Raw genomic sequence first — 25454 nt, forward strand, 5'->3', positions numbered from 1 at the left:
ATGCAAACTTGCAGTTATTAAATAATCCTTGGTTGTTGAGGTCACCAAACACCCTCAAATAATTCACACATCAGACAGAGTTTTAGTTTTGGTTTTTTTGGCATACTTTTGTCCACAACTTCATTAAAATACAAATAATGTGAGTGGTTGCTTAGGCATTGGTTAAGAAAGACTATATGTCCCACTAGGGACAGAACTGACGACGTCAGTGAGGGGAAAACACTTCTGGGGCGAGGTGAGCTGGGGATCTGACCCTCCCCTCTCCCCCGAGGCTCCCAGAGGCTCTTGCGAGGCCCTGGCCCCCGACCCGTGGGATAGGACAAAAGCATGTCGAGCCCCTGGATTACTTTAACGGATTTCCCCGAACACCAGCCTCAAATGAGGGGCAGACACAGTCAATCATAACCCCTCCTCCAACCAACAATAATAACCATGCCTAACCGCCCACCTTACAAATTGGTGACTATTTGCTATGCAGTAGGCGAAAAGCAAATGGCACCAGCAAATCAGCCAAATGGAAAATTCCTACCAGAACCCCTGCCCCAACAGCAACGACCCCATGAAGGCATAGCAAAGGTCATAAGCAGAGGCCTAAAATGAGGGAGGGAGGGGCAGGTGATCGAAGCACGCAGACCAAGAGGGATATCACGTTGCATACTGGCCAATATCTAGACGCTGGGCTGTCCATCAACAGTTGCAACACAGAAATCCCCCCAACGACACCCAGAGCCCAATCACAGCAGTTCCCATCTATACAATCCCACCCAGCAACAGAGGGGTGGCTGGCTGGCCCCCACTGCAACACGTGTTCTCCATGAAAGAGAACCCGCTTTATTAGGCATTCAGTTGATGTTAGAGCTTTATAGGGCAATACTTCAGGAGCGGGGGGTGGGCAGCAGTGCAGATCTTGACTCCTTTTGTTTCTTTTTCTACTTTGCAGCATTATCGCTTGTTCTCCTCAGACAGAAAGCGCGTTGAACTGCACTGGAAGCCTGTAGTCTTCCGTCTGCCAGGGTAAGCAATGAAACCCCCCAGTCGTGATGTTGGCATGTTCTCCACTGTTGTGCCATCCGACCAATCCGCTGTCAGATTTAGCACTGACTTTTCAAATGTCAGCTGGCTATGTATTTGGGCCTTTGGTACATGGCGGCCACTCCAGCATTCAGAAATGACTTGGCAGATCTTTCCCTTCCTCTGTGTGTCCAGCTCAGCATGATCTTGCTAGATACTGGCTGCCATTACACTGAACAGTCTTAGGTTACAAAAGATGTCAAAACATTGGCAGGAGATTTAGAATATCCAAGGGGAAATGTATCAGCGAGCTTGAATATCATGTCATGTGCCTAAACAAGATGGGAAGTCCTCCTTTTGAAGCTTCCACAAAGCAGTTGAAAAGACTTCTTCTGTCAAGACACAAGAGGGAGTTGTACAGCTGTGTAATCCTAAATGTGCTCACTCAAAAGGCCTTCTGTTTTGAATGGGACATGCTCCCATAAGCAAACTTAGGTTAATGCAGAATGAGAAGTATGAATATGTATCTGAATATTCTCCTTTGAATTTACTTCCTAGCTGGAAAACGTGGAGAAAAGAACATTTCTTTTTTAGCTTGGTATAAAGCACCACATGTCTCAGTACAAAAATGTTATGTTCTTCAGGGAAGCCTTTTCGTTTAAATTGGATATATATTGCTGGTGCAGAGCCAGCTTGCCCTGAAGCTGCATCCCACTCAGGAAAGCAAAATATACATATCATGCAACAAGGGGCACTCTCTTGAATATTAGCAAGTTTCCGCAATGTTGACATTCGGAGCATTTTTGAAGCACTGCCAAGTGATTTTGAAACAACAGAAATCCAGTTAGCTATCCATAGGCTCATTAGACCCTTTGGTATAAAAAGTGGTCAGGCAAATGAAAATCAGTGATGTGGACATTGCAGTCATTGGGCCTTATGTGTCTTAATTTCTGGGGTCAGAACATGGAGTCAGAGGTTGCAGGTGTGCCAGAAAGGGGAGTCATTGCACCCGAATTCTTAAAAGAACCACCCAGACCATCAGAGCCTATAAGGCCAGAGCCCAGACCCTCACAGGTACAGTCTCCTGAACTTGATGGACCAGGTGCCTCTCACCACACATCCTTGGTTCAGCACTGCAGGAAGTGTAGCAGGAGGGAGGCTATGGGATGGAGGAGGAGTGTGCATCCCCAGACCAGAGGGCTGGCCTTGGAGTTCTCTACAGGGAAGTGAAGGATGGAGGAGGATAGTCTTGAGAAGGCCTTGAAGACCTTTGTGGGGCCAATTACATCAACAACATTTTGGGCTGGGGTGTTCAGTTTTATCCTTGGTATTGTGGGAATCACTTTCATATTTTTGCATGCCACTTCAATCTCTGAGTGCTGTGCGATTTGTGGGGTTCCAGGAGAATACCCAGGGTTTGTGTTTTCTTCGGAATAAGGCACAGGGGAGACGGTGGCGTCTTTATGGTATATGGTTTATTTACACATATATACAACCTGAGCCTACATTGCAGGGGTTCACAGTACTGATGCTCCAAGTGGGTCTTGCTTCTCCCCATAGCTACAGCCTTGAATTCCAACAGAAATCAGGCATCACTCTTTCTCTCTTCAGCTCGCTTCTTTCCCACTTCTAGTTTCTAGCTTACATAACTCAACTCTCAACTCTGGGCTTGTGTTTTTCTGCTTACCAGTAAATTGAAGGAGGAAGTCTGCCCCATTTTCTACCTTGCACAGAGCCCCTTCCTTTCTTCCCTTAGTGGCCCATCACCAGGCTATCAGCTCATCAAGAAGCTAGCCTGACTATTCCAAGAATTAGAAGGGGACCCAAGCATTACAGCCTAACCACACATAACCCCCCCCCCTCATAACAATATCATAGGTAGTGTACTTTACTGCTGACTTTCTGAGTTGCAGGGGGTTGAAGTAGTTTTATCTTCTTTTATACTTATCATGTTGATATCATAATTCTAGAGTGACTCAAATGTAGTAAGTAGCCTTCTGGAGAGCCACTCATACAGAGTTCCAGAGCTGTGGAGCCAACACAGAGAAAGCTTGGGCTTGCCAACTTTCCATCCCTCACGACCATCTTCTGGATAGGAAGGAACTAGGAAGCATGGGCAAAAAGGCAGCAGGGAGTATACTCCCTGCCAACATAAGTCTCTTTGTACAGATGGTGACTGCTAAACGGGGAGGGGGGGCAACATGGCTTTATGAACCTCACAGAGCAATTGAGCAATATGTTGGATTAATCCTGCAAAATGTAAGTTCAGCGGATCTCATGTGTTTGTTTTAGTATTTAAGATTGTAAAGTGCCTTTGGGTGACTTGGCAGAAAGGCAAGACATAAATGCAACCAACCATGCACCCATTTTCATCACAAAGCCCACAATTTATAGTTGAAGTGGCTTTGCGCTTCTTAGTGACTTTATGCTCACCACTGAAAAAAAACAAATTAATATAGCAGTAATGGTTTAAGAAGTAGTTGTTTTGTAGGGATCACACTTTGCCGTGTCATTATAGACTCTTTGAAGGAGTGCATGTCCAAGGGAAAAGAAATCACAGTCCCCGTCAACAGCTGTAAAAGGTAGGGGAGCAAGTAGGGGGAAGAATTAATAAGCTGTATGAAGAGAAGTTGCCCTCTGGGAACCAGAGATTAATAAATAAGCAATATATAATTGATGTTTAAACTGGCTTCTCACTAGAGCAGCATTTTCAGCTGCTAATTGTGGTTGAATAGTTTGCGAGAACTAAGAAATAAAACCAGGGCACTCAATTCTTTGTTTTATAGATAGGAAAATGGATTTAGAAATTAAGCCATGAGCTACATAATTGTATGGGGAGGGTAGAGGAAGAGCAGTCAACAACAGGAAATAGGTTAACATTTAAATAGGGGGACATTTAACACTATTTTGTCATATGTATTTAATAGGTTTCTGTCTTGCCATGTTAATCTATTGTCATAGAGGTCACTTAGCACCTTACTTTAAATCAGAGACTGTTGTGGGTATCACAAAATACCTGTTTCACAGAGGAATAATTGCTGACACTCAGGTTTCCCCAACTGACCACTACTCTCCCAAAAACACAACAGGGAAATGCTACAGACAAGTAATCCCCCCTCCAAAAAATAAAAACAGACAGCAACCTCCAGAACAGGCCACACACACACACACACACACACACACACAGAGAGGACCCTTCCTGCAAAAAAAAAAAAAGAAATGTAGAAAACACCACACGAGACACCTGATCTTTCCCTCATTCCTCAAATTTACCGGGCAGCACCAATGCCTCTATTCCTTTTATTTTCTGAAGACTCAGTCGGAAGCTGGAAACCAGGAAGCAGCCACCCACTTGCCCCACCCCTTTCCTTTCCTTTCCTTTTCCTTTCCTTTCCTTTCCTTTCCTTTCCTTTGAAGAATACCTCAGGGTCTCACATGGGACCCTCAGGAATGTGTGGTGTGGCTCAATCCCAGCACTTTGCCTTCACAGCCAGCCTAGTACCACCCAAGTTAAAAAACAACAACAACAACAACACACACACACACACACACACACAAATCCCTCCATTTAAAAGAGAGGGGACAGAGGACCTTGATGGGCACCAAAGTGCATGTCTGTGGACTCAGCATCGTGGACCCCTTTTAATATACACCACAGGAAAACAAAAATACTAAAATATACATGAGTGCAACCACAGCAGTTTAAAAGCCGAAGCAAAATGCAATCAAAAAGTTACACAAGGTGGCATGAAATGCCTAAGTGAACAATTCCCCCCTTGCACCCCAAACCCACCAAACTTATATGGAGAGGGAGTCCTGTCAATGAGGAGGCTCTGTCTGTCGTTGTAGCTAACCATGTCACATCTGAAGGTGTCAGGTGGGTTTCCAAGTCAGATTTAAAGCTGGGTTTGTTCATTATGAGAGAAGGAAGTCTTTCCACTAGAACCATAGAGCTGCAAGAGATTTTGGAGGTCATCTGACCCAATCGCTGGCTCTGTGCAGGATCCGCCGATTGCAGAAATGCCATCTCTGACAGATGCCTCCAATCCCATATTGTTTGGAGTGGTGTACATAAAAAAATCAGCGTTCGGAACTGTCCCGAGAAAACAAATGGTTAGTCAGTGGAGTTTGTTAAGAGCTGATGAGGTGTGCTCATTCCTACTTCTGTTGGTTAGAAGCTTTTCAGCTGTATTCTGAACCACTTGAAGTTTCTAAACACCCTTCATTGGCAACCCCAGCATATAACATATTGTGGCAATCTAACCTGGGTATGGAGATAGATGGATTCAAGTGGTTTTCAGATGAGTTTGGTGGATTTTCCTATCATCACCATTCCAGAAACTGAGAAGCTGCAGGGAAAGTATTTCTGGAGAGGGAGGGAGGGGGGAGGGAGGAGGAGGAAGAGGAAAAGAGTAAAAAGGAAAACTAACAGCAAGCCCCTGAATGGGCACTTCCTGTTTCCTTGGCAACTGCATGAAAAAGCAGGATAAACAATGGCAGTGATTTTCTCCTGTCAGTGTCTGCAATATTTAAACAAAATAGACTTGTTTCTGATTTCAGAACACTTTTGTACATCTGATCAGCACCATTTATATTTGCCTTGGCTTTGTTATTTGTTGTGGACCACTCATCATAATGTAAACAAGCACCATCCACCTCCCTGTGTTGCGTATTGAACTTTTTTAAAACAACTCCTGCTTCTTCATTGTGCTGTTTGCATCGTTTTAAAGAAGCTATGCAATAGACTGCAGCAAAAATTATTTTAATCTTCAGTGTTTAATGGTTCTCAGGATGGTTTTCTAGTCACCTTCCATAACCAAGGAAGAATTAGATGTTTGAATACCCCCAAGGTTGACAAACATAAAACAGAGCTAAGAACAAATCATATACACACATACCTCAAATGATGCCGGTTGAAGCAGAGAAACTGAGTGTTAGATATAATACATCCAGATTTTCCTGGACATTACCGGGATTTCATAGGCGGAATTGATATCTGGGGGGGGGGGGATTTCCGAAAGGCAGCGCTTTGTCCTGGATCTTAGGCAAGTCAATCGGAAAATTGTGATTGCTGCAAGTGCAGTTTATTCATGGGGTAGAAGATGGGTAATGTGTAGAAGTTGGGAAGGAATGGGTAAAGGGAGCGTTTGCGTAGAAGTAGGCTATGGAGTAGCTCTGCCCAGATGTGCAAACACTCAATGAAGCACTGGAAAAGTGTACTAGGAGAGAAGTAGGCAAAATTGTCAGGGGTCAGTAGTACCTTCTCTGGTGTTGTACTGATGTATAAACCTAATGATGGTGTCATTCAGTCCGAGCAACTCTGTTTTACCTATTTTATTTGAATTACCCTTTGCAGAATGAGTCGATTCCTCAAGACGACTTCACTCCTGAAATATACAGAGAATTTCTCAGCAACTTTTGCCCTCGACCTGAAATCGACCACATCTTCCAAGAGCTGTAAGGAATTACGGAAAACCTTCACACTTTGTTTTCTGCTCATTTATTGTTTTTTTTTTTCTCCCAGTGGCAAAGGGCATGTTCTGCCAGCCCCAGAATCATACACACACACACTGGCCCAATGAGCAAAAACAACAACAAATAACAAGCCCACCTCTCTGGAGGATCCTGGGCTCTCATGAACAATGAGGCTTGGGAAGGTTGCTGCAGGGAGGAGAAGAGAAGAAACTTTATTTCCACGAATATCCTTAAGTTATCAAAGTCCTTGTACAGTGGTACCTCGGGTTACAGACACTTCAGGTTACAGACGCTTCATGTTACATACTCCACTGACCCAGAAATAGTACCTCGGGTTAAGAACTTTGCTTCAGGATGAGAACAGAAATTGCATGTTGATAGTGGGAGGCCCCATTAGCTAAAGTGGTATCTCAGGTTGAGAACAGTTTCAGGTTAAGACCAGAGGGACGATGCGATGGAGAAAGAATGGAAGAAATTTAAAGATTACCTAAAAACTTATGCTAAGATTAATATGTAAGAAAAGAGCAGGCAGACTCGATAGGCTACACATTTAAAAGAAATATTACGAAGAAAAGCAGATAGAAGATAAGATAAGGGAAACAGATTTAAGATAGATAATGAATAGAAAGATAAGAAGATTGTTCAATGTTAAGAAATTACTAATGATATTCAGTGGACGCAGAAGGTGTGGATGTGAGGAAGTCACATAAAAGATGTTAAGGATATTTGATGCTTATTACCTTATTTGTATTTTTGTATTTTTATAGTTGTTTTTAGTGTTTTACTGTTTGTAGTGTTTTTATGTTTATGTTTTTTTTATCTTTGTTTGAAAATAATAAAAAAAATTATTAAAAAGAAGAGTTTCAGGTTAAGAACCGACCTCCAGAACGAATTAAGTTCTTAACCCGAGGCACCACTGTATTGCAAAAGTACCTCTGCTTGCTGTTATTGCTGTTATTACTGTTGTTAGTTATTATTTGTTCCATTTATTTCCTGCCCTTCCTCTTGGTGCAATCTTCTTTTCCCAACAGCATGCTGATACTGCTTCTAAAGCACTCTTCCTTCCCACCACTTAACCATGGGATGCGGAGACCTGATGTGCACTGCTGGGATGTTCCATCATCCTAATGCAAATTTGAGTTTAGCCTGCAGGCATAAACCTGTGGGGGTAGCTGTTCTATGTGGTTTGTGGAGTGCCTTGCTCTTGATGTGCTGCTGTTGCTAGCATGAATCACACACAGGGAGAGAGACAGGGTCAAATGGAGGAAATGGATGTCAATATGGGGACACTTCAGTCCTCAGGCAAATTGTCCCAGTTGATGCTGGCCAAGCATCAGGGAAGCATCACTGGATATCAGCAAATGCTCATACCAGGAACAAACTCAGTTGGTCTCTAAGGTGCTACTAGAAAGAATTTTCGATTTTGTTTTAGCAAATGCTCAGTTTACCATAGGGCCAGAGCTTATAGATGACCAAATTCTCATATTTTTAAATGCGTCTTCGCCTGTAATTGGCATCTCTTTTTACACATATTTATGTGTAAAATATTTGCCACACTTTCTACACATTTAGGTGAGCAAGCTTGTATAACGCTGGATAAAGTAGTTGTAAGGTTCGCGTGGAGGTGCTTCCCGAGTAACGGAGCAGGAGCCCAAACAGTCTTTTGCAGTTTTATTGTGCAAACTATTTACAGTGCAGAGCTACAAAAGGCATGTCTGTCTCAGTCGCTGGCAGAATCCGGGAGTGGCCCTTTCCAGCTTCTCCCCAAGCATAATAACTTCGGCACCCCAAGTCTCCTCCTGCCCTCCTTGCGTTTCACCCCTCTGCACAACTGGGGTGCCGGAAATGGCGTGCCTCCCTCCTGACCAGCCGGGCGAGGAGGCACGCCATTTCCGGCAGGGTCTCAGCAACATCCCCAAGCCCTCTTCCCTCCAGGCTCCCTGCTTGTGGCTCCTGGCTAGAAGAGGCGCTGGGGCTCTCAGTGGCATCCCTAAGCCCTCTCCCCACCAGGCTGGTTCCTTCCCTCTCCTCCCCACTGGAGGTGTGGCGGCTTTCCTCGCTGGAAGAAGTGCTGCTGCTGAATTGGTGTCGGAGCTCTCTGTATGATAACGGACCCTCCATTCCCGTCAGTGGGCCAGGTGGCAGTTCCCTGACGGTAGTAAACATCAGCCTGGAAGACTGTGCTAGATTGAGCGATGCATGTAGTGTCAAGCTGTATGTCCAAGTGCTGGTGCCAGATACAAATTTGGCTCTCGGGATGAGATGTTCGGACTGGGTGTGGGAGTCTTCTGTTTCTTTTTCTCTTTCAAGTGCAACTGGCCCTTCAATGCAGCTTCAGGCATGGCCCAACCAGCTCCAGCCCTTTCCAGTGCTCTTTCACTTGGGCTTGTGGGTGCTAATTTTCCAGGTGAAATAGGAGGGCGCAGTGAGCAGTTACTGCTTTAGCCACACCTGTGGATTGGGAGAAGTGGCGACAGGGAATCAGTTGTGAGATCAGCTGCCTTGGTACTGCTAAGGCCCATCACAGTGGTCCCTCATCCCACCTCTCTTCATGTCTTCTGTGTTTAAGGCTGAAATCAGAAGAGCAATGAAAGTTAACCCTTGGCCTGTGTTCTGGTGTACTTCTGATCTTAATGCAGGGGTTGGGTGTTGTGAGTGGTACATCTACTTATTGATTTCTTAATGCAAACCTATTAATGAAATAACACGTTTCATGGGTGTTTAGCGGAAACCTGACAATTTCAAGAGAATTATTGCAAAATGGCGGTGGGGGGAAACCAATGCGCTTGGTAATCTTCCTTTTCTTTTCCCTTTTCCATTTCAATTTTTTACAGTGGTGCAAAAGGCAGAGCGTATCTTACTGTTGACCAGATGATGGAATTTATAAACTTGAAGCAACGAGACCCACGGTTAAATGAAATTCTTTATCCACCCTTGAAGCAGGAACAGGTTCAGCAACTGATTGAGAAATATGAACCCAATAATAGCCTGGCTAAGAAAGGTCAGTCATTTTCATTATCTTCCGTATTCTGCTGCAGATTTCAAACAATGAACAAATTGCAACAGAGAGAGACACACTGGTTCAAATTTAATCATATTTCCAGCTGGATGACTGAAGATTTGACAGCCCTGAAGTAGTTAACATTTAAACACTTTCTTTGGGACTTCTGTGAAGGGGAGGGCAGGCTAGTTTTCCTGCTGCTCTTCATTTCATAGAGCAGATAATTCAGAGCGTGCAAACATAATCACCAGGACAATAATTATTTACTTGAATTTGAAATTTGCGAAGTAAAATGAAAGTCGTAAGAAAACACTGAACCGGAGCAAAATAATTTACTGCTTGATAATGCCAATGGTGGAATCAGCACAGCATTTTGTGTGCTGATAAGGTGTTTATGCTAAGTGGACTTCAGAATGGATAGATGCGCATTCTGTCATAATCGGGAAAGATGCTTTTGGGAAATTCTCTAGTGATGTTACTAGCAAAGCTGGGCTTTTGGCCAAGATATACTCTTCAGTTCTGTTCAGATAAGCATTGCAACAGCCTGGAGACCATGTTATATTTACTGAGACTTCTTGCTTCATCCTCATTCAAGCATTCCACAATCATACCAGTACAATATTTGAGAGCTATAAGGGACTGATAGCAGCAGCAACAACAACAACAACACTTTGATGAGGAGTTAATGACATAGGGCCCATTAGTTGAATCCTGCAGAAGCCTTGCACAAGGATTTTCACTTGTGCAATGGGGCTTTCCACCTTCTGCTCCCCCTGCCCATAATTTGCTTGGGGTGGGCTAGGGAGAACAGTGGGAGGAGGAGGAGGATTGTCTTGTCTGGCAAGCTGAAATGATTTTGCACAAGGGAAGTTCATCATAATGTGACTTTGAATTCCAATCAGTAGGCTGATTCTGGGGGTTATTCATGCCCTTAACCTTTGAGACTGTCTAAATCAAGAATTGGTTGATTATAGAACTAAATAGGTGTGGCTTTGGGGCATATTTACGTACTAGGAAGTGGACATATTTTATTCAGCTTTGTAAAATTGCTAAAATGCATACAAATATGCTGTTGTGTTTTTAAAAGGTAGACATTTATTAAACATCATGTTAAGAAATATAGTTAATTATAAAAGTGGCTGTTCAATAATAATTTGAAATTCTAAAAAATATTGATCCTTATGTAAATGAGTTTCTGTAGGGCCATTCACACATATTTTCTCACATACTGGAAACTGAATAGATATTCAGCTGCATTGTGTGAATTGCAGTGCATGTGTTGACTTTCAGAGTCAACACAGGAAGGGTAGCCCTATAAGATTATATCCAACCAAGTTCTTTTCTGAGTAGAACAGCTTCTGCCTCTGCAATGGTACTTCTACTTCTTCTCCTATCTCTGTTTGTCCCCTGGATCTGCCCACTTCAAATTTACTCTGCTGATACCCTTAACCTTCCAGAGCAGATTCTTTTTTTTTTTGGAGAGGAGAATTTAAGGGGCAGATAGAGAGAGATATTGTTGGATCCAACCCATAGATGATAAATTGTGGTTACTGCTGTACCACCTTGAATGCACCGGATTTTGACCATCTTCAGAGTTACAATTTTTACATAGTTGTAATTCACTTGTGCATTGTTTATCTGTTTAACTAGTACTACTATTACCCCCCCCCCCAAAAAAAAACCCCCAAACAAACCAGTCTTGCAAAATGAGGATTCTCCTGGATGATTAGGTGGTAACAGCCAGGAGTGCTTACCTATTTTGGCTGGTGCACTACCTGTAGCCTTTTCTAGAGAGATAATGCCTGCCCTCTCTCATTCATGTCCTAGTCCCTCCAAGTCTAGTTTTGCAGTTTATCAGTGGAATTGTGGGATCAGGGTGTCATCAAGAAATACACGATCTAGGACCAGAGTGCCTCAAGATTTTGTCTCTCCCTCCACCCCGTCACAGACATCTTGTGGGCTGAGTATTGTCTGAGGGGTAGGGGGCCCATTAGAGTGGGGTGTTAGTATGCTTATAATGATCTGGAGAGCATACGGTTACTGATTCTTCTCTCTGTTCCTCCAGTGCAGTGCAGCTGCAGAGATTTCTTCTGTAAAGCTGACATTTTCTTACATTGAATTGCCATTACACACACACACACACACACACACACACACACACCCTATATTTGAGCTCTTATTTAAGTACATTGAATTTTCCTTAAATCATCCAAGTTGTTTTTGGAGTGCTTTTTTCTTTGTTTTTGTTTTTTTGAAGAAAGCAGAGATGAAAGTCATAAGAGAAATGCAAACCGTCAGCGATACATTTAATAAGAAAAAGCAATTACGATCCTGTCGCCTCTCATTCAGCAATTGGACAGAGGCCCCACTAACATCTCAGTTCTGGTCTGGGCTGTGTAACACATTTAATGTGGACAGTATAATGAGTATAGATTTCCCCCACCAAACCCACTTCTTGATTTATTTATTTTCTGTGAACAGTCGCTTACAAACGTAATCCACAGTTTGAGTGTAGACACAGATGTACCGGTATAACAAGACACTACCTTCACACTCATATTGCTCGCATATGAATTAAACAGCAGCACACCTGCACTCAACTAGCAAAAAAATAAAGCTGGAAAATATAAAGAAGAAACTATATAGGAGCATTCAGAAAGCAGTTGGCTTATTTGCCATAAATTTGCCTTAAAAAAAAAAAGTTTTCATGAAGACAGTCTACATGCAACCATTGCCACCATTTTCCATTTTACAACAAGGCAGTCTCGTCGCAGGTAGATGTGGGTGAGAATACAGCTGCAAACAGTTATGTGCATGTGCGCACACACATACTGCCACAGAGCCTTTGTGATGACACCCGCCGCTACACCAATCCATTTTCCTTTTCTCACATCTCTCTGCACGATTCCTATGCCCAGGACTGACACACACAAAAACTGCACTTCAGATTCTAGCCACCTCCCTACACAGCTGCCCAGGTTAGCTTGTGTCTATGCAATGTTTCCATATTTGTCTGTATGGTCACCAGAGACCAAGGTTTGAGGTGAGAACAAAGCAGACCCAGGGAAGAGAGATGGAAGAAGAAGGAGAGTTGGAAGAAGTCTGCTGACCTTTACAGATCAGGCGGTGTTGCGACCTGGCAATGGCCACACCTGCGATCCGGCAGCTGACTGGGAAGGAATGCAGGCCTGCCTGCGGATTGGCCAGTGGCAGGTGGGCTTTGTTGCAGGAATTCCACAGAGAGTAGTCCCAGGTGGCCAATGGGTATGCTTGGGTCTGCTCCCTGAGGAATAAATTGAGGCCTTCCTCTTGAGCTTTTCATCAGGCTGGAGTGGAATAAATGACTTCACCCAATGCCTAGGCCAAACCATTGTCATCTGTAATCCGCATTGGCCTATTTGAACCCAAACTATATGTTGCTGTCTTGTCTGGCAATTCATCACCTAGGGAGCGATGGGGCCATGGGGCTGTGGCATGCAATGGGCAGCACCCTAAAGAAGGACATTTTTGACAAAGACCAAAGGGATATACGAGGGAGCAGAAGGCATGGCATGTAGAGGTGGCAGTGCCATGGAAGAGAAAAGCAGAAGCCACATCTGAGTGAGGCTGCCACTCTACCTGTGCCTACTTAGATGTAGCCCTTCTTTGTGGCCACTTCCCCAAATATCTCTTCATCATATGGTGGCTGCTTTGCTAAATTTATTATAACAGATTTCATAGTTAAAACACTTCCAAAAACTAGCATACAAATAAATACACATTTGATGATACATGGATAAATCTGCATTGCCTTAGATCAGGCATAGGCAAACTCGGCCCTCCAGATGTTTTGGGACTACAACTCCCATCATCCCTGACCAATGGTCCTGTTAGCTAGAGATGATGGGAGTTGTAGTCCCAAAACATCTGGAGGGCCGAGTTTGCCTATGCCTGCCTTAGATCCTATGGAAGTTATCAGTAAGATCTGGGGTCCTTGAGGTCTTGGGGTCCTGAGGCTTCCTAGGTCAAAACCAGCATTTTGAATCGAGTCTGGAAAGTAATCGGTAGGTGTTCTAGAATTGGTTTCATATGTTCAGATCATCTTGCACTGCCAAATTCTGCACCACAATCTGGCTGCCAAATTCTGCACCACTTGTAGTTTCCAAACCATCTTCCAAGGCAGCCCCACATACAATGTATTTATACCTTGCCAACAATCCCACCTTCCCAGATCTCACCAAACCTCCGCAGCTTGCCTGGGCTGCCCACCTGACCATGTTTTCATCCTCTGGTTCTCTGCTCCTCACAATTCTTGAGCCTGCATCTCTATCCTCCACATACCTCATTCTCATTCCTCACCTGGGTTACCTGCCTGCCAGCAGCACAGCAGCTCATCACACTGCAGGTCACAATGCTACCTGTCCATGGCCAAGTGATGACACCCTTGTGGTTTTGTATATTGCAGAGATATACTGCTTATACTTCCTCACACCCAGCATAAACCCTGGCACCTAAAAGGGAGTGTGTAGGCACATTAATGGTTTTTGTTCTGATTGTATATACCAAAAGCTTCATTTATTTCTTTTTTTTAAAATAGGCAAGCACTGCTGTTTCCATTACTGGGATTCCTTTCCCATCCCAGCACTGGACTTTCACCAGACCTTACATTGGAGAAGTTCAGCTTCGGTGAATACAAATCTAGGGGATGGTCATGACTCCCTCCCTCAAAAACACAAAAAACCCACAAAAAGTTATGTGACCCAAAATATTTTGAGAGAAATTTTGTTTCAGACATCAACATAATATTCAAATCAGAGTGGAGTGCTTTGTTTTTAAGAAATGATTGAATATATATCTACAACAAGATGTAGGATTTTTTGGGCACCAAGGGAAGGAAGAGTGTTTCCCCCTCCGAGCCTGCAAGCAATGTTTAAAAACAAAAACTTACCTCCATCATAGGGGATCAGGATTACCACCACACATAAACAGAACCATAACATCTCAGCCCTGATTTAAGAAGCATCTTCCCCCCTGTCAATTTTTAGACAGATTGGCCTCACTGTTTTAAACCTATGCTTGCTAAAGAGTGTAGAAGCGCCTGTCAAAGTCTGCTGCGTACAACTTGATGGGTCTGTCTCCTAGGCAACAGAGAACGTAGAGGCATGAGCTAGTACAAAGCAGGGAGGGCCCTGCTTTTCCACTTTGAAGACACCTTAATAGTACAGTGCACTTTTAAATATAGCATCTGACATAAACCACATCCCTCATAAGTCATGCTTCGTGGTAACAAGGGCACTGACGGAAGCACATTTTGCAAGAGGCAGAGCCCCACGGCAAAGGAAGCTGGAAATGTCTTCGCGGAACATTCACTAGATGTTTATCTGTGGAGCCAGCGAAGCCATGGGCCTAAAAAAGGATAAAAGTGAGGTAGAAGGAGGGATTTAGCATCTGCAATGGCTAGTTGATGTGATCAGGCTTTTCTAAGAGGGCAGCCACATCTTATAAGCAATCCCTTCTTTTCATGTTTGATTGCTTTCTGGGGAGTCATATGTAGACCTTACAGCTTTCCATGATGGGAACGAACTCTCCATTCATATGATATATACTGGGATGAGGGTGCTGTGACGCAAAAGTCCCTGGTGCCATTATGTTCCACTACCCTTCTTTGTGTTTTCAGATATGGTTTTTATTTATTTGCTGTAATAAAATGTAAATCACAGCCCAACCTGTATAATGTAGACAGGCAAAGCACAACTGAGGTTTCCTGTGCCTTTAATTACCGTATATACTTGAATATAAGCCTAGTTTTTCAGCACATTTTTTGTGCTGAAAAAGCTGCCCTCGGCTTATACTCAAGTGAGGCGGGCGGTGGGGGCGGCGAGAAAGAAGCCCTTTCTCTCTGCTTGTGCCGCCGCCACCCGCTCACCCCAGTCAACCATTCCTTAAGAAGTGTACAAGAACGGCAGTTCTTTACTCTCCCCAGGCAGCTTGTTCCATTCCTGAACTGCTCACATAAATGCAAACTTTAGACCCCAGAAGGCAGAAAGCCTATCAGTTAAGGAAGTATTAAAACCCCACAGGTGCTCACTTTCCCTGGCTCCTGCTTAAACAGGACAGGATCCCAGCCTTATAGCTTGCTGATCAGAAGAATGGCGGTTTGAAACCTTGCGACGGGGTGAGCTCCACAGCAGCAAAGGAGGAAGAGGAAGGAGCAGCCCAAAGGGCTGCTTTCGGGCTGCTCGTTCCTCCTCCTCTACCACAGCAGCAAAGGTGAACCGGCTTATACTTGAGTCAATAAGCTTTCCCAGGTTTTTGTAGGGAAATTAGGTGCCTCGGCTTATATTTGGGTCGACTTATACTCGAGTATATACGGTAACTACTTCCTGTGTGCAGGTTCAGACCATTGTGTTGCTTCCTGATGAGTGCAAGTGCTAGATTTCTGATTAATAGTCTTTATTCATTGAATCATAGAATCATAGAGTTGGAAGAGACCACAAGGGCCATCCAGTCCAACCCCCTGCCAAGCAGGAAACATTGTTTCAGGGTCAGTTTCTGTTCTGGGGATGGATCACTTTAAACTCTAGACCTGAGAAGGACCTTGGACCTTAGTTTATCCTCCTGCTCAACATGGGCTTGAACTATTGTTTCCTATTATTTATTTATTTATTTATTTATTTATTTATTTATTTAAAATGGCAAGCAGAGCTCTTGATCACTTTTTAAGTTATATGTTTTAAACAGGGAACCATACGCAAAGAAGGGAAATTCCCCCTTCAACTTCAAATGCCTTTTCTTTTTAAAGAAAGGGACGATGTGTTCCTTTTCCATAAAACAAAACTATACAGGTGTGTGTGTTTTTGCACACAACACCCCCGCCCCCCTTCTGAATGGGCAATAATGGGCACTACTGCTAGGATCAGAATTACCAGAAACCCGAGCAAGCATAATGACTTGGATAAATCTTCCCTCGTGAAAAACACCATAACTGCTTTTGCAAATATGCGTCCAACTCACCTAATAATTTTTTAATGGCTTGGAAATATCCATGAGAATAAAATAAGAAATGTCACCTCTTTTGTGCATCCTTATTGAGAGCCGCATATCAGAGGAGAGCAGGACAGGAGCTAGTAATGGACAGAGCTGAAGCCACACATTTTCTTTCTCTTCCTTTTGCATTCTCTCTCTTTGCCTTTCTTTCTCTCTCTCTGTCTGCCTTTCTCTCCCTGCCCCCCACCAAAACGCAGCACACCCATTCACACATTTGGTAACCTTTTTCTAAGCCTAAGTGCTGTATATGGAGGGGGGAAGAGATATCAGGGGTGGCAACACATGGGGAAAGAAGGATTAATGTTTCCTTCCCCAACTGTCACTCCTCCCATGTGGCAACTTGTCTTAGCAAACAAAAGTCCCGTTCCTATTAACAGGACCTTATCCTAAGCCTAATTGATTCTTGGGGTGGGTGTGATGTTGTGTAGGGGCTATCCAAGTGCAGAGATCGGGGAAGGCCAACCTTTCCTTCCCAATTGGCACACATACGACCCGAAAATACACACGTCCCTTCTCTGCAGCAATTATGCTTTTATTTTTTTGGGGGGGGGAGGAGCTCCCAGTTTCACCAATGGGAGCTTGTTTGTGGTCTGTCAGAGTAATTGATGTGCAGGGGATTAGGTTAAGGAAGGGAAGGTACAGACTCCATCCAAAGGAATTAAGGGCTGCATTGAGACCAAGAGCCAGAGATTCTTGACCTTGATTTAAATTGCATTAGGTCAGTATAATACAAACTAGGTAGTACTTTGAAGAGACATCTATAAACATTAGCACGTGCTAAGTATTGGGAGAGAGGCAGGAGACTGGAAGTATTTGCAGAAAACTAGAGGAATTTGGGGAGTCCTGTGGCTCGCCATATATTGATTGCTGGACTCCCATAATTCCTGACCATTATCCATGCTGTCTGAGGCTGATGGGATATGAAGTCCAACAACATCCAGAGGACTACAGGTTTCCCCATTCCTGTCTTAACATGTGCTTTTTAGCTAACATGTGTATCCTACTCTCTGGAGTCCCTGGTACTGCTGCAGCTATCATTTCCATATTATCAAACATTCCCCACTAGGCTTTGGTGGGCACCAGATTTAGTGATGCTGATTGGGGGCCCAGTGGCAATCCAGGCCCCTGCTGCTACTACCCTACCCAGAGGGACATGGGTGGTGCTGTGGTCTAAACCACTGAGCTTCTTGGGCTTGCCAATCAGAAGGTTGGTGGTTCGAATCCTCACAAAAGGTGTGAGCTCCCATTGCTCTGTCCCAGCTCCTGCCAACCTAGCAGTTCAAAAGCACAGCAGTGCAAGTAGATAAATAGGTACCACTGTGGTGGGAAGGTAAACGGCGTTTCCGTGCGCTCTGGCTTCTGTCACGGTGTTCAATTGCGCCAGAAGCAATTTAGTCCTGCCGGCCACATGACCTGGAAACTGTCTGTGGACAAACGCCGGCTCCCTTGGCCTGAAAGCGAGATGAGCACCGTAACCCCATAGTCACCTTTGACTGGACTTTACTGTCCATGGGTCCCCTTACCTTTACTTTTTACCCAGCATCCCACTTCCCACCAAAAATTATAACTTTGTGCCCCTGTTAACTTAGCAGCTGCCAGTCACTGGCCCCTGTCTGCTTGTACTGAGTCTTGTATCGCAAAATAATTTGGTGTAGGGACCTGTATTTTGCAAAATAATAATGAGAAAGAGACAATCTGTGCCCTCTGGGAACTATGGGAATTAAGATATAATTCTGAAAACCTCTCAGCCCTGTTTCTTTAGTTTACCACAAGGGAAGCAAGGGGAATGAAATTTCTCATAATCCACAGTGGTCCCCAGACTTCCTTAATTAACATCACACAATTTAATCTATGAACATTTTATAATAACATGTAAATATAAATAAAATGCAAATAAATGAAAAGGTGTAGTTTGATCCAATTTATAAAGTTGTTCCCTTTTTGCTAACATTCATTTGTTTGCAGCTGGTCTCCTATGTTAATGAGGCTTAGCTATGAGTTCAGCCAAAGATTTTATTGTAATGTGAAAACCTCCTGACAGTTTATGCAGCAATTCTCTTCCAGCAACTAGTTAGAAGTTGAAGGAAGCACTTTATGTCTGTTAAATAAATGGACCAAGAAGATAAATCCACAATACAAAACAAAGCAGCAGTGATAGCGCCAAACAGCAAGGGATTGTGAAGGTAGTAATACAGGAACAGGAAAGTGTAGCTTTGTTTGACTTGGTGTTGAGATTTGCTCATTTTTATTGCAGGCTGTATGCTTTGAAAAGGCATGGGTTATGGTTGGATTTTGCAAGTCTGGTGCTGAGTAGCATGAGTGTTTGCTGAGAGGTTTTGCCCATATCGATTAGATGTAGAATTCACTCTTGGATTAGCCGGGGCAAAATGCTGCTGCAGCTGCTACTCCAGAATTTTTTTGCATCCAGGTGTATATGGAATTCAAATATGTTCCACAAGGATGCTTTATTGATTTGATTGTAGCTAGGTTTGTAACCCTCAAGGGAAGAAATCCCCAACCCCACCCCATCTCACCAAACTCCTGTGAAACGTGAATATGATGCTTTGGTCTGCGATGGAGGGATGATATAGCTACCCTGAAGGAGAGAGGCTGGCCACTGTGACCTCATGATGATGGTGCCTCTATGAAGGAGAGAGGCTCCTATTCATTACAGAAGTGCCTTGTTGCATGAAGGAGGTGAACAAAGTAGAGAGAGAGAAAGAGAGAGAGACCTCCAAAGGCAGCCAGCAGTGGTTTAAGAATTAGAAGTCCTTAAAAACATTGGTGGACTTAAAGAGTGTGGACCTTGCATTTGAGAGTGTGAGAGAGTAAGGAAGAAAGCCAAGCAAATCCTGTTTGACAAATCCTGGGTGCAAAAGTTACCTTTCTCAGGGAAGTTGTTGGTAACATGTGGGCATGTTTCTCTATCCTCCAGGAAGGAAACATCATCATGAGGTCACAGTGGCCAGTCTCTCTCCTTTAGGGAGGCAACATCATCATGAGGTCACAGTGGCCAGCCTCTCTCCTTCAGGGAGGCAGCATCATCATGAGGTCACAATGGCCAGTCTCTCTCCTTCAGGGAGACATCATCATCATGAGGTCACAGTGGCCAGCCCCTCTCCTTCAAGGAGGCATCATCATCATGAGGTCACAGTGGCCAGTCTCTCTCCTTCAGGGAGGCATCATCATCATGAGGTCACAATGGCCAGCCTCTCTCCTTCAGGGAGGCATCATCATCATGAGGTCACAATGGCCAGCCTCTCTCCTTCAGGGAGGCAGCATCATCATGAGGTCACAGTGGCCAGTCTCTCTCCTTCAGGGAGGCAGCATCATCATGAGGTCACAGTGGCCAGCCTCTCTCCTTCAGGGAGGCAGCATCATCATGAGGTCACAATGGCCAGCCTCTCTCCTTCAGGGAGGCAACATGATCATGAGGTCACAGTGGCCAGCCTCTCTCCTTCAGGGAGGCAGCATCATCATGAGGTCACAATGGCCAGTCTCTCTCCTTGAGGGAGGCAGCATCATCATGAGGTCACAATGGCCAGCCCCTCTCCTTCAAGGAGGCAGTATCCACATTTGGTCACAAGGTTCAGCCTTTCTTTGATTGAAACAGAAAGCATACCTAGTGTCTCTGTCTTTCTCCTGTGGAGGCAGACAGAAGGAAGAGCATTTGGGCACGGCGTGTATTTAATTCAGGTGAGCAGCAGCAGTGTGTTGCTACAGTGGCTACTAGCATCTGACTAAGTGAAACGAATAGCAGTGTAGTTTGCAGGCAGGTACTCTGGGTATTATATAGCTTTTTCTTACATGGAATTCCGCAGTCTGGTCTGATAACAGAAGGGGTAGAGAATGTCTACATCCCGTCTATAACAGGGCAACAGAGCTCGGCAAGCATAGTTGTAGACACGAACTGACAGGCTGAAGGAAGCCCGTTAGATCCTTAATTTATTGTTGTTGTAGTAGTATTTTTCCTGCCAAGGAGAGGAAAATGTGCTCGTATGTCTTCCTCATGTGCCCAAATAACTTGATTGGCCTCGGGTACAATGTATCTTTTGCAGTGTGTGTTGCTCCATCTCAGGCAACAAAACAGAAGGGGTGCCCATCTTCAGGATTCTTTTTCCTTTATCCCTCACCTCTGGATTAAGTTGCTGCATAATTTTGCATCCCAGGTCAACAGCAGGCAGCTGTAGGCAATCTTAAGAACAATTTTCACATGCTTCTGGTTAGCGTTGATGGCATAACTATAAGAGGAAACTGCCCCTTAAGTAAGTAGCTGCTAGCAGGCAACCAGTACATGGATAGCAGTGGTGTCTCTTTTTCTGGTGGAGAAATGGCTTCTTGCCATTTAACTTCTCTGGAAGCTCATCACCGAAATATCTTGGCTATTAGCCTGTAGTCTCCTTAACAGCTGATTTGCCATTTAGGAAGTCTCCAACAGTTTGCATAACGGGATTAACTAAAAGTAAACCTGTATCCCTGATTTAGATTTTTCACTGGAAGCAGGAAACTAACTATATCCAGCTACCCACCCAAATCAGTGGATAATCAAACTTGGATATTCACTACAGATAAAGTAAGCTAATATCACTAGGGGGAGTTCATCCTGCTCATTCACATATATCCAGGGATTGATATAACCCCTAGTTTGTTAATCCCATTGGTATCCTGCCAGAGGGACAATTGTAACTGGAAAAGAAGGGAGAAAACAAAAGGAAAAACCAAAACAGATGCAGTGTTTCAGAATGAAACTCCTTGTAAAGTCCGGCATTATCCAAGATTGAAAAGGGGCGGTTGTCTTTTAAAATAGATTGTTCAGATTCTTAAGGCTTTACCTCTGCAATTATCCAGTACTGCACTCTGTCTGTTAAGATAATTTTAAACTAAATGTTGATGGGGACATGGTAGTATAATATTATGGAGATTGCCATACGGTTGCTAAATATCACCTGTACTTACTTGCTTTTCTTTTTAAAGAACTATGGCCACATATTATTAAGGAGGTAGGCTTACTCTTAAAATAAGCTCACCTGTCACCCTATATTTCCTTAATTATAAAACTGTCTATCAGTTTAGCCGTTGAGAGTAGTCACTCAGCAGCCACGTTGTGCAACACAGCATGCCATTCATCTAGGCAAGAGTTATTAAAGAGATTGCTGTTGACTGCTTTGGGGATGCTCTTATTTCACCCTAATAGTTCAACAGTTCCAAGAGTTCCCTAAGAAGAGTTAAAACCACTCTGAAAACTGTAGCTCTGTCAGGGGAATAAGGGTCTCCTATCAGCTCTTAGCGCCATTAACAAACTACAGTTCTCAGGATTCCTTGGGGGAAGCCATGACTGATGGAAGTGGCATGATCTTGCTTTAAATAGTACGTATTATACACATTTATAATTATAATTCTGATGTTTCCTTAATTTATTCAATTAAAAGCATTTTCAACATATTCTCCTCCTCCTCCTCCTCCTCCCATTACACTCCCCTGTAAACCTCCCATTTCCAAAAACGTCCCACCAGATGTTTGCCTAGTAATGTAAGCAGCAGCCCCTTCCCAAAAAAATCCAAATATATTTCTCTCCTCCCCAAGAGATCAGCAGCAAAAGATTCACCATTTTCTCAGGGGGCGGATAATATTTTTGCAGAACCTTGGACAGAGAATTTCAGCCCAGTCCTAGCTGAGAAGTCCTTTGATCAAAGGGGGAGGGATCTTCTCTAATCCACCGGAAGTCGAAGGGTTGCAGTAGATGGGAAGGAATCCAGCATGCCTTATTGAGAAGCAGCTGAGAGCAATGCCTGTGTGGCGTCAGCAGATTTGCTCATGAGTAATCATCCAGGCTGCCACCTTCCCAGCAGGTGTTCTGTGCCGTCATTGTTTCAGTCTTGACTGCTGTGTGTCGCACAAGGGAAAAGGACAGCAAAAGAAATTCTAGGAGGAAGCAAGCAGGGAGCTTTATTACTGCAAACATTTCACAGGGGGTCTTCTGAAATCCCTCATGGGCTCACATTTCTAAACAAGAGCTGCATATTAGGACATGAAGAAAATGTGTCCGTTTAGAGAATCCCTTGAAGAACTGAGACTCTTGCTGGCTGCCAGGAGATCTACATTCAGCCTGACATTATCGTTTGCAATAAAAACAATGAGTTTTTCAGATTCAACAAAAGCAGACAGAACAGAATGATCTTGAAACTTTCTCTCCCCTACCCTCTGAGTAATCAGTTTATGTTCTTATTTGCGCTGTTGACTAAATGACTGGAAAGAGTCCAACTGAAGTTGGCAGAAGACATTCTATTAATAACACAGGCATATGGAGGATATTAGAATTTCTGTGCATCATTACCTGCCAGTGCTACCCATGAAAGTGCATGGGAACTAAATAGCACATTGGCAAGACTTGGTCATATGTTTCTGGGAATGTTTCTTTTTCCTTTGTAGAAGAGCATGAAAAGTTACTCCAAAATTTCCCTAGCAGGTTTACTGCCCTCTGTTTGGCAGCTGAAATATATAATACTGATAACTGACCAGGAACGTCTGAAGTTATCAAACTTCACATGTCAGTTGGTAATAATAATAATAATAATAATAATAATAATAATAATAATATTTATTATTTGTACCCCACCCATCTGGCTGGATTTCCCCAGCCACTCTGGGCGGCTTCCAACAAAAATCAGATACAAAAATATCACACATTAAAAACTTCCCTGAAAAGGGCTGCCTTCAGGTATTTTCTGAATGTCAGGTAGTTGTTTATCTCCTTGACCTGTGATGGGAGGGCGTTCCACAGGGCGGGCGCCACTACCGAGAAGGCCCTCTGCCTGGTTCCCTGTAGCTTTGCTTCTCGCAGTGAGGGAACCGCCAGAAGGCCCTCGGCACTGGATCTCAGTGTCCGGGCTGAATGATGGGGGTGGAGATGCTCCTTCAGGTATACAGGACCGAGACTTCAGGCAACTTTCTGGGGGTTTTTTGGGCCGGGGGGGGCGGTTGTGTCCTGGATCATTGAGTTCTTGCATGAAATTGTGTGTAATTGGAACACCCATTGAAAAAGCTTGCAAACACCCCATCATGCCCCCTCCCCATTCCACTCCTTTTGGTGACTTTTAGTGGCATTTCTGGGTCACCTCTGGGTTGTGTACATATTGGACGTGCCTCAAAAGGCAGCTGCTTATACAAGGGTATGTATACATTGGTGCTGACTCTGTATCCAATGCACTCCCGCTGCTAGTTTTGGAAGCTGCACACAAATGATGCTTGCCCCAATCCACACTGATTGTGTAGCTTCTTGAGAAATACTGCTGTGTGGTGTGTTTTTTGCTCAAGCCTGCTTCAGTCCGGCTCGCAAATTCAGTCTCGATTCACTTTGTACTTGAGCCAGGTGCCTGCATTTGAGACAGACATTGCGCACGTGCATCCGCCAGCTTCACAAATAGGAGTTCAGGAGCAGGGTGTTACGAGGAGAGGAAGCGAAGCATGCCATGCACTTAGGAAGAAGACAACCTCTCACCCTTCTCTGATGTGTACAAAGCCATGCATATGCATCCTGGCCTGCAACAGAGAAAAGTGACCTTGCTGTGCTTTCAATTTCTAATGTGTACACTCAGGAACAAGCTGCCCTGGTATATTTGTTCTGTAAGACTTACTTCAATATGTTGGGATGATGCAGAGGATTGTTTGGACGGTTTATCACTGTTCTGTTATTTATATGATCATTACCAGTCCTTTTCTCTCTCACACACATGTGTGGGAAGCATCTCCATTTATCCTTTCAACCTTCCTGAGTGGTAGTTATTCAGGAAGCCTGATGAAAACATCAGGTATTCCTTTTCTGCAATCAGGCACTCACCGTTGTGACATTTCCAGCGCTGATAAATCAGTTGCTTAATTGCGATTGAGGAAAATGTAGCACAGCCACAGTGGTAGCCTTGGATAAAAATGAAACGTTATTCTCTGCTAATCCTTTAAAGCACATTAGTGAAAGTATGTGATGCAGCAGTGGTTTGGCCCACCTTTCCTCTTCAGCACTGGGAGAATTAGGATGTGTTTACACGTGAGGACCTGCCTCCGTCCAGGGGTGAGCTACTATTTTGCACCTGGTTGTGCTTGGTGGACCTCAGTGTTTTAAGTAAGAAGCAAAGTCAAACTCCAAGGGTTGCAGTCTGCCCATTTTTGTTCTTGGATCACTTGAAGAATGAAAAAAACCCTATAAGAATCAAGGCTGCTGCCAATATGATAAATAATTTGTTGAGCTTGTCTTGTTCTTTTGGGATGAGTTGAATCCAAACAAAGGTGTACTGCAAGCTGAGTTCTTGAAGCTAAAGTATGTGCCTTTTTGAATTTCTTTTCTCCCAGGGCAGATATCGGTGGATGGATTTATGAGATATTTGAGTGGAGAGGAGAACGGAGTCGTTCCACCTGAAAAACTGGATTTGAATGAAGATATGAGCCAGCCTCTGTCTCACTATTTCATCAATTCGTCGCACAACACCTACCTCACAGGTGCAGTATGGAGTGGGGTGGGGAAGCAGTTTTGACATATAAGATAATGTACATTTATTGTTAATAGACTAGAAATGCATTTATACCTGCAGATGATTGGGAGTTCATGGACTGTCTAAACCCTTCAAGGTAGGGAGATGCTGACCCCTGAAAGGCGGTTACCTGGTGATGTCTATGTTTCTATCAGTTTCCCCCTTCTCTTTTTAAAATTATTTTAAAATAATTTTATTGAAAAGTTTTCAGATATACATTTCCACATTAAAGTCTTACAATATACCAATACATTCAACGACTTCCCTCCTTCCCCTTCCAAGGCTCCTTTGATTTAACCCCAATTCCTGCATATTCTTATTTATCCAATTGATCCAAATTCTCCCCTTTATAATATCTCTTTAAATATGTTATACTGTTGATATTACCTTAATGCTGCCAGCGTTTTCATCTGTGTACA

The 25454-nt window shown here is 43.8% G+C and overlaps 1 protein-coding gene across 1 annotated transcript in view; it reads left to right on the forward strand.

The window, feature by feature from the left end:
* The window catches only part of PLCB1 (phospholipase C beta 1), a 454706-nt gene that overhangs the window by 291546 nt on the left and 137706 nt on the right, over window positions 1-25454 (forward strand). Inside the window, 5 exon segments of the mRNA XM_033142844.1 lie at window positions 941-974; window positions 977-1014; window positions 6368-6468; window positions 9321-9487; window positions 24857-25003. Coding sequence (XP_032998735.1) covers window positions 941-974; window positions 977-1014; window positions 6368-6468; window positions 9321-9487; window positions 24857-25003 — 487 coding nt within the window.

Source organism: Lacerta agilis, chromosome 3 (assembly GCF_009819535.1).
Source record: "Lacerta agilis isolate rLacAgi1 chromosome 3, rLacAgi1.pri, whole genome shotgun sequence".
NCBI classification, from domain to species: Eukaryota; Metazoa; Chordata; class Lepidosauria; order Squamata; family Lacertidae; genus Lacerta; species Lacerta agilis.